The following is an 18,127-nucleotide window of genomic DNA, read 5'->3' as shown; positions in this document are numbered from 1 at the left end:
TGCGTGTATATATATAGATCACACTTCCACAAGTCATTATATATATGATAAAGACAAATATATAATATTTTTATAACGAGTGAGTTTTATAAGTGTTTTTAGTATACCTTTACTTTATAATAAAAATAAAGGTTATTTTAATATTTAAAAACAAAAGTTGAAGTAAGGAGTTAATTTTCTTTAGTTAATATTAGCTTTTTTTAAAATTATTTTTAATCATAAATTTTAAATTCTTAAAAAAAAAACAATTTTATAATAAAAATTAGTTAATATGCTTTCTTTTTTTAATTATTAGACATCGGGGCGACTTTTCCTTAACGACTCAGTCTAATAAGTTGAACACTTCAACACCCTTTGTTGAGTTTTATAAAAGAATCAACTCATGAGAGCCATTTTCTATTCAGAATTCACACTTAAATTCCTAACACTTGGGTTTAATCTGTGAGAGTTGAAGCTTGATCTTGTGAGTCATACAGGATCATATTGATGTTAATATAGTTGTCGGGGAAATGGGAGTGAAGGGAATGTTATTTATTATTGTTGCCTTGGTCCTTGTAGAAGTGGAAGTAGAAGTAGTAGCTATAGATGATATTGATAGTACTCAAATAGCCCTTGATGGGTGCCGAAGGAAGTGTGGAGATGTTCAAATTCCATATCCATTTGGTGTAGGAAAAACCGTAAACGGTACTACCTGTTTCTTAGAGAAATCATTTAATCTTACTTGCAACAGTAGTAGTTCTAGTTTAACATCGGGCAATGTCCATGTCATAAACATAAACATCTCCCAAGGTCAAGCAGATATGTTGATTTTTGTCTCCAAATATTGTTATGATAATATCTATGGTAACACCAGTGTAATTAGCCTACCCCATAGGCTCACAAGTAGTCCTTCTTTCACCATTTCCAGCAAAGACAACAAGTTCATAAGTGTTGGCTGCGATACTTACGGCTATCTTAATAGCTTCTACAACAATTCAAATTATTCGACGGGATGCTTAACAAGATGTTATGGCAACACTATGGAAATCAAGGATGGAGATTGTTCCGGCATCGGGTGCTGTGAGGTGGATATTCCTCCTAGAATGAGAAACGTCTCTACTCAAGTAGGTACCTTTCAGAATTTTCAAAGTTCTTTGGCCTTCAACAACTGTAGCTATTCCTTTGTTGTCAAGAATGACAACTACACGTTTTCCAAGGCTCACTTGGAGAATCTACCATATGAGATGCTTCCTGTGGTGTTCAATTGGAGTGTTGGAAACAAAACATGTAAAGAATCTTTCAACAGAGGTACCAACACTTGCAAGGGAAATAGTATTTGTTTGGATGCAAAGAGTGGACATGGTTACCGGTGTCAATGCAAGCAAGGTTTTGAAGGAAATCCATATCATCCGCATGGTTGCATAGGTAATTAATTACTTCCCTTAAACATTCATCTATCTTTATATAGTTTGTTGTCTTTTCTTTGACAACTTCAATTTGTTTTCTCTGAACGTGCAGACATTGATGAATGCAACACAAGACAACATTCATGTGTAAGTGACCATAATTGTCACAATACAAATGGATCCTACATATGCTTATGTCCTAAGGGGCAATCTGGAAATGGTATCAAGGAAGATGGTTGCCACAAGAAGAATTTCCTTCCACATATTTTCATTGGTAAGAAATTTAATTATATGTGCTTATATTTATAAATATTCAGTTAGATATTTATATTTAAATACATATATTATTTCATAATTTTATTCTATATTAATAAAATTATAGATATCAATTCTTATTTTAATAATAGATGGTTGTTATTCTATTCTAGCATATATATATATATAAAAGATAAGATCAATCATATTAAATGTATACTAAAATCAATCACTAAAATTAGTTACTATATATAAATATATGTATTGTTTAATTTAATTTTTAATATGTATTTTATATTTTAATATATATTTTATATTAGTAACTAATTTTAATAACTAATTTTAGTATATAAATAGCATTTTTTGATAAAATAATACTTCATTTTGTAAAAGAAAATTAAAGAATTGTGTCTAACACATTACATGCAGGGACTAGTGCAGGATTTATAGCTATTTTGGTGGGGACTTGTTTGTTATACCTAACGTATCAAAAGAGAAAACTCATCAAACTAAAAGAGAAGTTTTTTGAGCAGAACGGTGGTCTTATTTTGCTACAACAAGGAGAAGAGTCCTCCCATACTAAAATTTTCACCGCTGACAAATTGAAGAAAGCCACCAACAACTATGATGAGAATTTAATCATTGGCAGAGGAGGTTATGGCACAATTTTTAAAGGAGTTCTGGAGAATAAAACAATTGTTGCTATTAAGAAGTCCAAAATAGTTGATCCTGACCAAGTTGTGCAATTCATAAATGAGGTGATTGTTTTGTCCCAAATTAACCATAGAAATGTGGTGAAGCTTTTGGGTTGTTGTTTAGAAACAGAAGTCCCTCTACTAGTTTATGAGTTTGTAAGCAATGGCACACTCTTTGATTTTATCCATAATGAAAACAAGAGAAATTATTTCAATTGGGAAAATCGTCTCAGAATCGCAACAGAGACAGCAGGAGCTTTATCATATCTTCACTCAGCTGCTTCCATACCAATTGTCCACAGAGATGTTAAGAGCGCCAACATTCTCTTAGACGAAGATTACACTGCCAAAGTCTCTGATTTTGGAGCTTCTAGATTTGTTCCATTGGATCAAACTGCACTAGCTACAATGGTGCAAGGAACTTTTGGTTATTTGGATCCAGAATACATGCAAACTAGCCAACTAACCGAGAAAAGTGATGTGTATAGCTTTGGTGTTGTGCTCGCGGAGCTTCTTACAGGAAAGAAACCTTTTTCATTTGAGAAGTCGGAAGAGAAGACAAATCTTGCTAAGTACTTCTTATCTTGCGTGAAAGAGGATTGCTTGTTGGAGGCTCTTCAAGTTGGAATACTGAATGAAGGAAATAAGCAGGAGATTGTGGAAGTTGCTATTATTGCAACAAAGTGTTTGAGACTTACAGGGGAAGAAAGACCAAGTATGAAGGAAGTGGCAATGGAATTGGAGGGAATAAGGCTAATGTCAAAGCATCAGTGGGTTAATAATGGAGACAAGAATTTTGAAGAGATCCAACACTTACTTCCTATATCATCATCGTCAGAAAGATATGAACATGGTGATAGCAGTAGTGGTCATCAAACTACACAATATGATAGCATCATGAAGGATCAAGAAGTGCTAATTGCCTTACCAAGTGGAAGATGATATTGCTAGTATTGTGATAGGTGAAGATAACCATGCAAAATCTTTATGGCCTCTGTTTTATTTTTATCTGCTTGTGATTGTGTTGCTTTTTTTTATTATTAAATTATGGTTCCTATTGATGTATTGAATTCCTTCTTTTTATAAATTTTGAAAAATATTAGAAAATTATCAAAATTTATTATTTTTTGTCATTATTTAGTCATAAAGATAAAATATGTTATTAGATTAGTAGACTAAAAGAACTAGACTAAAGGAATTAAATTAATAGCTAAGTGAAGATTAAAAACAATATATTTTGATAGTTTTTTAACATTTTTCATAAAAATAAGTAAAGTTTATTAATATAATTTTAATAATATTTAAAAATCATTGTTAAAATTAAGATTATATTTTTTATTTTTGTTATTTTTAAATTAAAAAGTTTTCTTAAATATTAAAAAGATGTTATTTTAATAAAATTGTATAATCATCTTCACTAGTATAATAATAGCTGACCTATGTAATAATACACATATTTTGTAACAATATTTATCAATAACTACCGTTTAGTTCGGTTCAATTTTTAACTACATCATAATACTGACAAAGGGGACCTGACGTTCATATGGGTCACTAATTAACAACAATGAAGAGATAAATTAATTAAGAAATAATTTAAAGGAAAAGTATGAGGAGTCAATGTAGTTATTATACAATGTGTACAATGGGAATATTTTTGTAATTAAAATCAAATGATAATTAAAGTAATTAATTATTATTTATTTCAAATTTCAAATTCAACCCAAATAAGAATTTCATACCGTCAATAATGCAAAATTGAAAACTGCCAACCCTCTCTCCTCATTTACAGGAAATTGCTTCTCGGAAATTCTCACCTTCTTTCAACGGTGCCACCCCGCAACAGTCGCCATTGCGCATAGCCTTGGGAGACGCTGTCATGCGCACCGAGAAGGACCGTGCAACACCGTCGCGAGGATTGCTTCGTTCGTGCAGCCGTGGATGTCCCAGTCGGAGAAGATTCCCCCCAGCCGGCGACGGTTCACCCTCCGACATCGTCATTCATCACCACAAGGTTATACACAAACTGCACTTCTAGTTGCTCTCATTGTTCTACTTATTGTTATCAACTTTCAAGGTGACATTGTTGACTATGGTGGTGGTTGGCAGGGTGGACATGCCACTTTCTATGGTGGTGGTGATGCTTCCGGCACAATGGGTCAGTTTATTGGAGCCATTTTTTGTGCATGTGTTGATTATATTAACATAATAATAACATAAAGTGTTAGTGTTGTGCATTTTGTTTAGACTTGGTCATTTTTTTTCTGTTCTTCAACTATAGAAGATGTAAAATCTCAAACACAATGTTCTTTATAAAATTTTATGAACCACTAAGTTGGATGTTCATTCTCTATTTTTTAAGCAGATTTCAAAAAGAAAAGGCCACTTAGCAACTAATAATGAATTGTTTTCTTAAAAGAGTCTAGATGTGATTTATCCTGATCCAAAGTGTTGCTACTATTTTACAAAAAGTTATAACAGATATGTGAAGGGAATTGGATTCCTTTTAGCAACTGTTCAAGTAGGATTTCTAATTGGTAGAAATCTTTTTTAATGTATTGTTTAATGTATTCTCCTAACAATACAATTCATGTATTGTCTTTCAAGCACTATTATTTAGCTCAAATAATATAAACTTTCAAACACTATTATATAGCTCATATATATGTTTAGCTCAAATAATATAAACTATGCAATTAAATACTAGCTAAGAGAACAACAGAGATAATATTAATTCCAAAAGTTGAGTTTCAAATTCCAAGATGCATCCAAGCATGGTGAAATTATTCATTCATTCATTAACTACAACTACTGTATAGTGTATATTGTGTTCACTTGGATCATATAGTATATAACAGATACAACAATAGATTTTCTTTTAGGCTTCAGAGAAGAATTTAGAAATCTTCCTCACATATAGCAATTGAAGTGGAATGGAATCTATTTATCTTTTGCCTTAGGTAGCGTTTGTTTTGAGGTAGAGACTAGAAGACTGAGACTCAATATCATGTTTGTTGGTTCAGAGACTGGTACTAAAATTTCTGTCTCTGTCCCCAAAATTTCAGTATTTTAGTACCTCCAAAAAGTGGGGACACAGGAGACTGAAATTTTTAGAGACGGAGACTGAAACTTTAATAACATTTTATACCTAAAATACCCTCATTTCAATTAATTAATTTCAATTTTACCCTTTGTACAAATTAAATTAGAGCTTCATTCTTGTTTCAATTTCTGTCTCCCACTTTGTACCAAACAGAATACTGAGATTTATTTCAGTTTCTGTCTCTAAGTCTCTGTCTTTTTACCAAACACTACCTTATTGTCCTTATTATCCTTATCATCATCACCCTGCTTCTTACTTGAAGAACATCCTGCCACTGACAAGAACAATTAAAAATATTCAAGAAATTATTATTACGGTAATGGAAATTAAAACAATTTAATTATCATACAGCAGGGTGTAGTAGTTGATTACATTTTTCATTAAACTTTTTGGCTCGCTCTGTGATTTCTTGGCATCCAATAGTAAAATTATGCATAATCTCACCGTGTGTTTGGAACTTCTCATGGGATTCGACTTCTGGCTCCTCAGAATCCATCATCACATCTATTATGTTCGTTTCAGGAAAGCTTTCGGCGACGGCAGCTGCAGCGGCTTCGGCTTCATTCACCTACTGACGATGATTCCAACAATGGCTGTGGCTTCTTTAATTTGGATCCTTTTCTGAAGTTGGTGCTGCTGCTTCAGATGCTAGTCTCTTACCCTTATCCTTCTTATTTGGATCCTCATCCATTTCTGTTTTGTGTGCTGCAAACAATAATAATGAATTATTAAGCTATAATTACATTTTTAATCTTCTTATTCTTGACAATGGATTATATGTTCATTTTTGGAAGTGTCATAGCTTCTGGTTTGGTGCTTGTGCTTGTTCTGTACAATTCTGCATCAAATAAGAGAAAATTGAGTGTTCCAAGTGCAACAACACATGCACAAAGTATAAAGACATCAGAAAATGGTACATGAACTCCACCAAAAGTCTCAGAAGGATGTGATGATATCATCATTGTAGGTGCTGGTGTTGCTGGTGCAGCCCTTGATTTCACTCTTGGAAAAGTGGTACAAATGCTTCTTTTCTAGTTTCCTCTATTTAGAATTCTATTTTATGATGGTTTCTTTAAGTTATAGTCTCTAAATAAGTCTTAACTCATAGATAAGATCTTATATTATGGTCTAACTAAATTGACATAAATAAATAAAAATACAAAAAATGTAAGTTACAGGCCGCAAAGAATGTATATCCTAGAGAGAATAGTGTTTTGTATATATCCATTTTCTGTTTTTGTTTCTGTGGCTTGGAGCTCCAATGGTTCTTTTTCATGAAGGAGAGTATAGATATATGTTCTAGAATTTAATTTTGATGCACTTTCAGTGTAAAGTAGTTAATATAGGCTGGATGTTTATTTTACTAGGTAGGTCGATAGTTATTTTCATTCTAATTTGGATGTTTATTTGATTTGGATTGAATTTAATATAATTTTGCCTGATAAGAAGAATTTGTTAAAAAATATTGTGAGCATTGTGCCTATTATAAATTGAAATTTTACTAACACGCTTAATACTGTTTAAGTTAGTCATTTTCTTGGTGGTTTGCATTGCTGATATCTATGTCATAGTACCATATGTCACTTAATTTCTTTGGTTGTTTTTTTTTGTTTGTGTTCGATTGCAGGTCGTGGAAGTGACGGACGTGACTGAGCTAGAAACTAATGAGACGGAACTTAGTCATATTGTAGAATTGGATTTAGTGTACCATTCAATGAATTCAAATATGCTTGGAGTTGTTGCAGTTAGATATAAGTGATTAAGTTATAACAAGGTTATGTGACATTTAGATTTGTAAAACAAATACTAAATTGTATTTTTCTTTAGCTATTTAAACTAAATCAGATGTTCATTTTACTATAATTGCAGATGGTTCTTTCCATTCTAAAGTAGATGGTTATTTTGGGTATATTATTTGTCTTTTACTTGATTTCAATTGCACATGCCCTGAAAGTTTTTTTTATTATGCCGGTTGAATTAGATTTAGTTTAATTTGATTGAATTCAAGCTGGGCTCTAGTGATGCCATTTAAACATGATGCACGACTGGTATTTTTTGTCAATTTCTTAGTTGTTTTTTATCAACTAATGTGGATGTTCATTTTACTATGTATGTGAATTGTTCCTTTCTTTTTAGAGTGGATGTTTATTTTGGGTATACCGTTTGTCCTTTACTTAATTTTTTGGTTTTGCATCTGCATGCTCTACGTGTTTCTTTTGTTTTTTGGTTTGCAAATTATAGATTAAAATACGATTCATGTAAACATTGATATTAACTTGAAAAACAAATAGAGTCTTAATTTGAAATTAAAAGAATTTTTTATTACATAACATTTACACGAGATATATAATTTATAGTTTAGAGAAATACTAGAAAGCTAATAGTTAGTCATCAATATTTAAAAGTATGTTAATATAAGAAGAATCTTCAAGAAATGCTGCATCATGATGATAGTGTTAAGCTCTTCAAGGCTAAGTTAAGGAAGCTTGTCAGGAGCTCTCTACTTGTAATCTTTCTCCAACATTTTGGCTGCTAGAGATTATACCTGTGATCCTTCTTTCTCTTCTTTGCTCTTCAATTTTGTAACTCGTGCGATAGTCGATGTGCACTAAAAAGTAGGAACACAGCTCAATGTTCAGGCATATCAATTACTAGTGTGTAACAAGAACTCATTAACTCCAAGCTTTAGAAGATAATCAACAATTTATGAAAAAAAAGTCTTAACCTCAAAAAAGCATAACTAAATGATTAACTAAATAATTGCTTTCACTATAAACAATAAAATAGAGTGAAACTCAATTCCAACACAAAATAAAATGAACATATGCATACATAGTAAATGAACATCCGCTTTAGTTGATAATAAACATCTAACAAATTAACTAAAATTTCATCCGTGCACCATGTTTACATTGACTAACTCAAACCCAACTTCAATTCAAAAAAACATAAACTAAGTCTAATCCAATTTTTCTCCATTATTCCAAAACCACTTAACAAAAGAAACTAGTGGAGAATTTACATGCAGAATTCAGCAAATGAAGCAAAAGATCAATATTATAAGTAAAATAAACATCCACTTTAGTTGATAATAAACATCTAACAAATTAATAACTTTTATTCAATTATTACATTTTTAATTAAAATCCAATGCTACCACCAACAGCACAATCAGACAGCATATATGCTACTACATAAGGTCTTCTTTTGTTATTATATGCATGATATGTTGATAGTAATTAAAAAGAAGCTAAATCATAGTTGGATGCATGCTAAAAAAAATGCAGAATACCACTTCTATGTTATGCCGCTTATTTTTGGTAAAAGTCTCTTCCCTCCATGATATGCCGCTTATTTTTGGCAAAAGCTTGACATAAAAATCAAAGAAAACTGCAGCTATTTTGCAAAAAATAGCGTATATTAAACAAATTATAGAAAAGATGGCCTACTGTTAATTGACTTATTCCAATGGTCAGATCAACTTTTAGTTTGTTTTTGAATAAAACTATATTTTATTTGTCTATTTCTTATATTATTTAGTTAGCAATTTATCTTTGTGATAAAAAACTTCAAACCCCTTTTTTAATCTTCAGAAACAACTTTCAACAACATTTTGATGTGCAACATTTTTCAGCACAGAAAATAATTAAACCCTTCAGAATCCATAGAAATAATTTCGCACAAAATGGCATATCATTAGAGTCAAAAGAGAAAGAATCAACTAACATTATCAATGTCCCAAACCCTGGCAGTTTTATCAAATGAAGTTGTTGCTAAACGAGGCATGCTTGGATTAAAACAAACATCGGTGCTCATAGACGAATGCTCTTCAAGAACAGCCTTCTGCTTCAAGGTATCCGTGTGCCATAAAACAGCCTGCGCAGAAAAATAATTGGGAGGAAAGTGTTAAATAATTGGGAGGAAAGCGGGTGGCGAGCGAACTGGCTGCGACCGGCGACGTAGGAGGCACACGCTGGAGGGTGAGCAGCAGGGGTCTGAACGACACTGATGGAGGTGTGGGGTCACTCGCCGCCGCTGTGGTGGGATGGTCAAGAGAGGTCTTAAGGATTGGGTAGGGAGGGTTGCCGTCAGAAAGGGATTGGGGAAAAATTGAATTAGGGATTAGATGATTATAATTAAAATAAAACTGAATGGGGGTTTTTGAAATTAGGGTAAAAGGTGAGTTAGTTTTTATTTTTTATTGATATTGGGCTTAATAAATAGCCCATTGTACACATTGTATAGATATCTCATTGGCTCCCAAGCGGAATTCTAATTTAAATCTATTAGTAGCATAATCGAGTTCGAATGCACAAACTATTATTGCATTGCCACAACCCACAAGTGCTCTCATGCTTGTGTTAGGTTTGGTTTGGTTTGGTAAAACTTTTTGAAAAGGTGCTTGTACTTTTTAAAAGCTCAAGCTCTTTATTTTGTGTTTGGTTAATCAAAAAGATCATATGCTTGTATTTACAGCTTTTAAAAGATCGGAGTACTTTTGAAACCACTTAAAATAAAGCTTTTCAAAATTGGCTTGTGCTTTTCAAAATTTAAAAATCTAATATAACCTCATATGTTAACTAATTTTCAAATATAATGCTTACATTTATGTCTATTATAGTATTTTTAAATTTTAAAAGCTATTTTACCAAACGTAATTGTTATTGCTTGTGTTTATTGAAAGTTATTTTTAATTTGATTTACCAAACATAAATGCTACCACTTTTAAAAAAACATCTTTAAAAATTAGCTTTTATAAACTACTTTTGAAAAATAAAAGCTTTATTAAATTAAGTTAAGATAAAATAATTATTAATTTCACAAAATTAAGAAACTTATATATTTAGAGTGTGTTTGGATGAAGAAATTTTATAAGGCAGTGCCATTTTTAAGGTAATTAAAATTCTTTTTGTTAAAATCCTTGACAAATTTAGTAAGATATTTTGATAGTAAGAAAAAAGGGAAATTCAAATCCCATTTAACAAAGTGAAATTTCCAAAATTCTTCCTACACAAATGAAAAACACAAATATATGTTTCTTAAGGAAAATATAAATTCGGAAGCAGAAACTTAAAACTTAATAAGACATCTAAAACAAGAGATAGTCCAATCATAACAAAACAAAGCTATCAATAAGACATCCAAAACATCCTAGACTGCAAGACAGTAAGACAGTGCAGAGAACTTAACACAAGATAATACCACTACAGTTACTTAATAATCATGGTTATTTAACTAATTGAATAAGTATAATTAATTTATGAAATTTCTAATGTAAATTTAGCATATTTTAAATATTATATGTGGTGCTTTAAACAAAGTTATTAACATCTCTTATTTAGATATAACATGCACATATTATTATTATTATTATTATTATTATTATTATTATTATTATTATTATTATTATTATCAATCCATAATACCGGTATTTAAATTGAAATAATTAACTGTTGCTATAATGCGTTGAACAAGCTTTCTTCCTAGAGCTTTCTCTCTTTTCACAACAGACTAATTGGCCAAAACCTGTGGCGTTATAACTGATCTTGTTGAAATCGACATTAAGATAGTCCAATGACAATTCATAAATAGAAGGGTCTGTTGTTGTTAGAAAATTAAATTAAGAATATTCAAGAAAGTAGTACAACTACAATATACTAGAACATTGAAGAAGTTCAAAATCAAATTGAATTGGAATTGAATGGAAGTTGTACTCATCACCTCCATACTAGAAAAATCATGAAGTGCATTGGAAGCTTCAAGATTGATGACTAAGCTTAATAAAGAATTTTCAAGATGTGTTAGAAATTACAAGAAGTTACTTATTTGAATAGTCAAAGTAAGAAGCAAAGTTGGATAAGTATGTGTATTAAGAAGTTAGTAGAATCATGAACTTTTAGTATGAAACTTTGCCTATATAAAGGCACATATGCCTTATGTATTTTGCGTGTTCCATGAAATGAAAAAAGATATGATTATGTGAAGTCCTTCTTTGTTCTATTATTTCATATGAGTGTTGGTGAGTTTGAGAGATTGAAAATATGATAGTGTTACTTAAGAAAGTGAGTGATCTTGGGGCCAATTAAGTGTGGGTATTATACTTTCATTTGGTATCAGAGCTGGTTAATCCAGCGCCTGGGGTTTGAGATTAGAGTTTGTGAGGTGTGGGAGAGTTCTTACATAGTTGTTTATTCATAGAGTCAGTATGGCAAACACTTTCAATATTGTATGGTCCGGTCCCAAGTTAGATGGGAAACTTGATTATAGTTATTGGGAGACTTTGATGTCTACCCATTTGAAGGCCCAGAACATGTGGAATTTCATTGAACCGGGTTTGCAAGAAGGAGCAGATGCTGTCCAACAAAGGAAAGATCAATTGGCGCTATCTCAAATTCATCAAGGAGTAGATTATACGGTATTTGGCAAAATAGCAAATGCCAAAAGTGCAAAAGAAGCATGGAACACGTTGAAGCTATCATACAAAGGCGTAGATAAAGCTCAGAAAGCAAAGCTACAATCTTTAAGAAGAGAATATGAAAGGTATGAGATGTATAGCTGGTGCACGAAATTGTGATCTCCAGGCTCAAACAAATCCTGGTAATGGCTCCAAAGCTTGGTGCTCTGATCTTAATTTATAATTGTCACAACTTCGATACAACTAACCAGCAAGTGCACTGGGTCGTCCAAGTAATACCTTACGTGAGTAAGGGTCGAATCCCACGGAGATTGTTGGTATGAAGCAAGCTATGGTCACCTTGTAAATCTCAGTCAGGCGGATATAAAATAATTATGGAGTTTTCGAATAATAAATAAAAGAATAGGGATAGAGGTACTTATGTAAATCATTGGTAGGAATTTCAGATAAGCGAATGGAGATGCTTTTCGTTCCTCTGAACCTCTGTTTTCCTGCTATCTTCATCCAATCAGTCTTACTCCTTTCCATGGCTGGCTTTATGTGATACATCACCACTGTCAATGGCTACTTTCGGTCATCTCACGGGAAAATGATCCAATGCCCTGTCACGGCACGGCTAATCGTCTGGAGGCATCACCCTTGTCAATGGCTTCATCTTATCCTCTCAGTGAATAATATGCTCACGCACCCTGTCACGGCACGGCTATTCATCTGTCGGTTCTCGATCATGCTGGAATAGGATTTACTATCCTTTTGCGTCTGTCACTAACGCCCTGCAATCGCGAGTTAGGAGCTCGTCACAGTCATTCAATCATTGAATCCTACTCGGAATACCACAGACAAGGTTTAGACCTTCCGGATTCTCTTGAATGCCGCCATCATTCTAGCTTACGCCACGAAGATTCCGGTTAGGAGATCTAAGAGATACTCATTCTAGCTTATTTCATGTAGAACAGAAGTGTTTGTCAGGCACGCGTTCATAAGGGAGAAGGATGATGAGCGTCACACATAATCATCACCTTCATCACGTTCTTGGGTGCGAATGGATATCTTAGAAGCGAAATAAGAAGAATTGAATAGAAAACAGGAGTACTTTGCATTAATCTTTGAGGAACAGCAGAGCTCCACACCTTAATCTATGGAGTGTAGAAACTCTACCATTAAAAATACATAAGTGAAGGTCCAGGCATGGCCGAGATGGCCAGCCCTCTAAAACGTGATCAAAGGATCATAAGATAATCCAAAGATGCCTAATACAATAGTAAGAGGTCCTATTTATAATAAACTAGCTACTAGGGTTTACATGAGTAAGTATTTGATGTATAAATCCACTTCTGGGGCCCACTTGGTGTGTGTTTGGGCTGAGCTTAAGTGTTGCACGTGCAGAGGCCAATTGTGGAGTTGAACGCCAGTTTTTGTGCCAGTTTGGGCGTTCAACTCTGGTTTTGGATCCTTTTCTGGCGCTGGACGCCAGATTTGGGTAGAAAGCTGGCGTTGAACGCCAGTTTACATCGTCAATTCTTGGCCAAAGTATGAACTATTATATATTGCTGGAAAGCCCTGGATGTCTACTTTCCAACGCAATTGGAAGCGCGCCATTTCGAGTTCTGTAGCTCCAGAAAATCCACTTTGAGTGCAGGGAGGTCAGAATCCAACAGCATCAGCAGTCCTTTTTCAACCTCTGAATCTGATTTCAGCTCAAGTCCCTCAATTTCAGCCAGAAAATACCTGAAATCACAGAAAAACACACAAACTCATAGTAAAGTCCAGAAATGTGAATTTAACATAAAAACTAATGAAAACATCCCTAAAAGTAACTAGATCCTACTAAAAACATACTAAAAACAATGTCAAAAAGCGTATAAATTATCCGCTCATCACAACACCAAACTTAAATTGTTGCTTGTCCCCAAGCAACTGAAAATCAAATAGGATAAAAAGAAGAGAATATACTATAAATTCCAAACTATCAATGAAACAGAGCTCCAATCATATGAGCGGGACTTATAGCTTTTTGCCTCTTGAATAGTTTTGGCATCTCACTTTATCCATTGAGGTTCAGAATGATTGGCATCTATAGGAACTTCAGATTTCGAATAGTGTTATTGACTCTCCTAGTTCAGTATGATGATTCTTGAACACAGCTTCTTTATGAGTCTTGGCCGTGGCCCTAAGCACTTTGTTTTCCAGTATTACCACCGGATACATAAATGCCACAGACACATAATTGGGTGAACCTTTTCAGATTGTGACTCAGCTTTGCTAAAGTCCCCAATTAGAGGTGTCCAGGGTTCTTAAGCACACTCTTTGTTTTTGCTTTGGACCTTGACTTTAACCGCTCAGTCTCAAGTTTTCACTTGACACCTACACGCCACAAGCACATGGTTAGGGACAGCTTGGTTTAGCCGCTTAGACCAGGATTTTATTCCTTTAGGCCCTCCTATCCACTGATGCTCAAAGCCTTGGGATCCTTTTTATTTGCCCTTGCCTTTTGGTTTTAAGGGTTATTGGCTTTTTCTGCTTGCTTTTTCTTTTTCTTTCTATATTTTTTTTTCGCCTTTTTTTTTTCTGCAAGCTTTGTTCTTTGCTGCTTTTTCTTGCTTCAAGAATCGTTTTTATGATTTTTCAGATTATCAAATAACATGTCTCCTAGTCATCATTCTTTCAAGAGCCAACATATTTAACATTCTTAAACAACAACTTCAAAAGACATATGCACTGTTCAAGCATACATTCAGAAAACAAGAAGCATTGTCACCACATCAATATAATTAAGCTAAGTTCAAGGATAAATTCGAAACTCATGTACTTCTTGTTCTTTTGAATTAAAACATTTTTCTTTTAAGAGAGGTGATGGATTCATAGGACATTCATATCTTTAAGACAAAGTTACTAACTACTAATGATCATGTAGTGAAGACACAAACATAGATAAGCACATAACATAGAAAACGAAAAACAGAGAAAGTAAGAACAAGGAATGAGTCCACCTTAGTGATGTCCTTGAGCTCTTCTATGTCTCTTCCTTGCCTTAGCTGCTCCTCCTTCATTGCTTTTAGATCTTCTCTGATTTCATGAAGGATGATGGAGTGCTCTTGATGTTCCACCCTTAGTTGCTTCCAATAATTGTGTGGAAGAAAATGTATCCCCTGAGGTATCTCAGGGATCTCTTGATTTGCAGTCAAATGTTCTACCACTGAGCTATAGACCCTTGATGGAAGCTTTTGTCTTCCCTTTCCTCTTTCTAGAGGTTTCTCTGGCCTTAGGTGCCATCAATGGTTATGGAAAAAATAAAAAAGCTATGCTTTTACCACACCAAACTTAGAATATTGCTCGCCCTCAAGCAATAAACAAGAGAAATAGAAGAAGAAGAAGAAGAAATATAGAGAGGGAGAGGGAGATGAGGTTTCGGCTAAGAGGAGTGTAGAGGGGTGTGTTGTGTGAATTTGATGAAGAATGGGGGTCTTTATATAGGGAAGGGAGGTTAAGTTTCGGCTAAAAGGGTGGTTTTGGGTGGGAAATTGGTTTTGAATTTTGAAGGTAGGTGGAGTTTATGAGGTAGGTTTATGGGGAAGAGTGGATGGATGTGAGTGGTGAAGGTTTAGTGGGGAAGAGAGATTGAGGTGATTGGTGAGGGGTTTTTAGGGAAGAGTGTTTGTGGGGTTGTGTGAAAGAGAGTGGTGAGAAGAAGTGAGTGGAGGTAGGTGGGGATCCTGTGGGGTCCACAGATCCTGAGATGATCCTGTGGGGTCCACAGATCCTTAGTGGATCCTGTGGGGTCCACAGATCCTGAGGTGTCAAGGCATTTACATCCCTGCACCCATTAGGCATGTAAAAATGCCTTTGTACCCAACTCTGGGCGTTCAGCGCCAGGTTGGTGGCCATTTTGGGCGTTCAACGCCCAATTGTGTGCCATTTCTGGCGTTGAACGCCAGAACCATGCCTGTTCTGGCGTTCAGCGCCCAGAAGCTGCCCATTTTGGGCGTTCAGCGCCAGAACCATGCTCTGTTCTGGCGTTTGAACGCCAGGCAGATGCTCCTCCAGGGTGTGATTTTTCTTTTGCTGTTTTTGATTTTGTTTTCAATTTTTATATTTATTTTGTGACTCCACATGATCATGAACCTAAGAAAACATGAAAAACAATAAAAATAAGAATTAGATAAACATTGGGTTGCCTCCCAACAAGCGCTTCTTTAATGTCAATAGCTTGACAGTGGGCTCTCATGGAGCCTCACAGATGTGCAGAGCTTTGTTGAGACTCTCCAACACCAAACTTAGAGTTTGGATATGGGAGTTCAACACCAAACTTAGAGTTTGGTTGTGGCCTCCCAACACCATACTTAGAGTTTGACTGTGGGGGCTCTGGTTGACTCTGCTTGGAGAGAAGCTTTTTCTGCTTCCTCCCCATGGTTGCAGAGGGAGATCCTTGAGTTTTAAACACAAGGGAGTTCTCATTCCATTGAAGGAATATTTCACCTCTGTCAACATCAATCACAGCTCTTGCTGTGGCCAGGAAAGGTCTTCCTAGGATGATGGATTCATCCTCTTCCTTTCCAGTATCCAGGACTATGAAATCAGCAGGGATGTAAAGGCCTTCAACCTTTACTAACACGTCCTCTACTTGTCCGTAAGCCTGTTTTCTAGAGCTGTCTGCCATCTCTAATGAGAATTTAGCAGCTTGCACCCCATAGATTCCCAGTTTCTCTATTACAGAGAGGGGCATGAGGTTTATTCCTGAACCAAGGTCACACAGAGCCTTAAAGATCATAGTGCCTATGGTACAAGGGATTATGAACTTTCCAGGATCCTGTCTCTTCTGAGGCAATGTCAGTTGATCCAGATCACTTAGTTCATTGATGAACAAGGGAGGTTCAACTTCCCAAGCATCAATGCCAAACAATTTGGCATTCAGCTTCATGATTGCACCAAGAAACTTGGCAGTTTGCTCTTCAGTAACATCCTCATTCTCTTCAGAAGAGGAATACTCATCAGAGCTCATGAAGGGCATAAGGAGGGTAAATGGAATCTCTATGGTCTCTAGATGAGCCTCAGAGTCCTTTGATTCCCCAGAGGGAAGCTCCTTATTGATCACTGGACGTCCCTAGAGGTCTTCCTCCTTGGGATTCATGTCCTCTCCTCTCCTCACAGGTTCGGCCAGGGCGCTTATGTCAATGGCCTTGCACTCTCCTTTTGGGTTCTCTTCTGTATTGCTTGGGAGAGTACTAGGAGGGATTTCAGTGATCCTTTTACTCAGCTGGCCCACTTGTGCTTCCAAATTTCTAATGGAAGACCTTGTTTCATTCATGAAACTTACAGTGGCTTTAGATAGATCAGAGACTAGATTTGCTAAATTAGAAGCATTTTGTTCAGAGTTCTCTGTCTGTTGCTGAGTTGATGATGGAAAAGGCTTGCTATTGCTAAACCTGTTTCTTCCACCATTATTAAAGCCTTGTTGAGGCTTTTGATCCTTCCATGAGAAATTTGGATGATTTCTCCATGTTGAGTTATAGGTGTTTCCATAAGGTTCACCTAAGTAATTTACCTCTGCTATTGCAGGGTTCTCAGGATCATAAGCTTCTTCTTCAGAAGATGCCTCTTGAGTACTGTTGGATGCAGCTTGCATTCCATGCAGACTCTGAGAAATCATATTGACTTGCTGAGTCAATATTTTATTCTGAGCCAATATGGCATTCAGAGTATCAACCTCAAGAACTCCCTTCTTCATAGGCGTCCCATTATTCACAGGATTCCTTTCAGAAGTGTACATGAACTGGTTATTAGCAACCATGTCAATGAGTTCTTGAGCTTCTGCAGGCGTTTTCTTTAGGTGAATAGATCCACCTGCAGAAGTGTCCAGTGACATCTTTGATAGCTCAGATAAACCATCATAGAATATATCCAGGATGGTCCATTCTGAAAGCATGTCAGAAGGACACTTTTTGGTCAACTGTTTGTATCTTTCCCAAGCTTCATAGAGGGATTCACCTTCTTTCTGTCTGAAGGTTTGAACATCAGCTCTAAGCTTGCTCAGCTTTTGAGGAGGAAAGTACTTGGCTAAGAAAGCCGTGACTAGCTTATCCCAAGAGTTCAGGCTGTCTTTGGGTTGAGAATCCAACCATAATCTAGCTCTGTCTCTTACAGCAAAAGGGAAAAGCATGAGCCTGTAGACTTCAGGATCTACTCCATTAGTCTTAACAGTATCACATATCTGCAAGAATTCAGTTAAGAACTGAAAAGGATCTTCAGATGGAAGTCCATGAAACTTGCAGTTCTG

The 18,127-nt window shown here is 35.1% G+C and overlaps 1 protein-coding gene and 1 non-coding gene across 2 annotated transcripts; both read left to right on the top strand.

Moving 5' to 3' along the window:
* Window positions 1–319: 319 nt before the first annotated feature.
* LOC112755686 (wall-associated receptor kinase 5) lies at window positions 320–3,451 on the top strand. Its single transcript, XM_025803936.3, has 3 exons — window positions 320–1,404; window positions 1,498–1,659; window positions 2,070–3,451. Exons 1-3 carry the CDS (start codon window positions 510–512, stop codon window positions 3,275–3,277), a joined length of 2,265 nt encoding a protein of 754 aa, XP_025659721.1. The 5' UTR covers window positions 320–509; the 3' UTR covers window positions 3,278–3,451.
* A 14,319-nt stretch (window positions 3,452–17,770) lies between these two features.
* LOC112761047 (small nucleolar RNA R71) lies at window positions 17,771–17,878 on the top strand. Its single transcript, XR_003181455.1, has one exon. It is a non-coding gene; the product is annotated as a small nucleolar RNA R71 (small nucleolar RNA).
* Window positions 17,879–18,127: the final 249 nt, after the last annotated feature.

Source organism: Arachis hypogaea, chromosome 6 (genome assembly GCF_003086295.3).
Source record: "Arachis hypogaea cultivar Tifrunner chromosome 6, arahy.Tifrunner.gnm2.J5K5, whole genome shotgun sequence".
In the NCBI taxonomy this organism is placed as follows: Eukaryota; Viridiplantae; Streptophyta; class Magnoliopsida; order Fabales; family Fabaceae; genus Arachis; species Arachis hypogaea.
The sequence above is the reverse complement of the archived record's forward strand: the minus strand, read 5'-3'. Positions and strand labels throughout refer to the sequence as shown.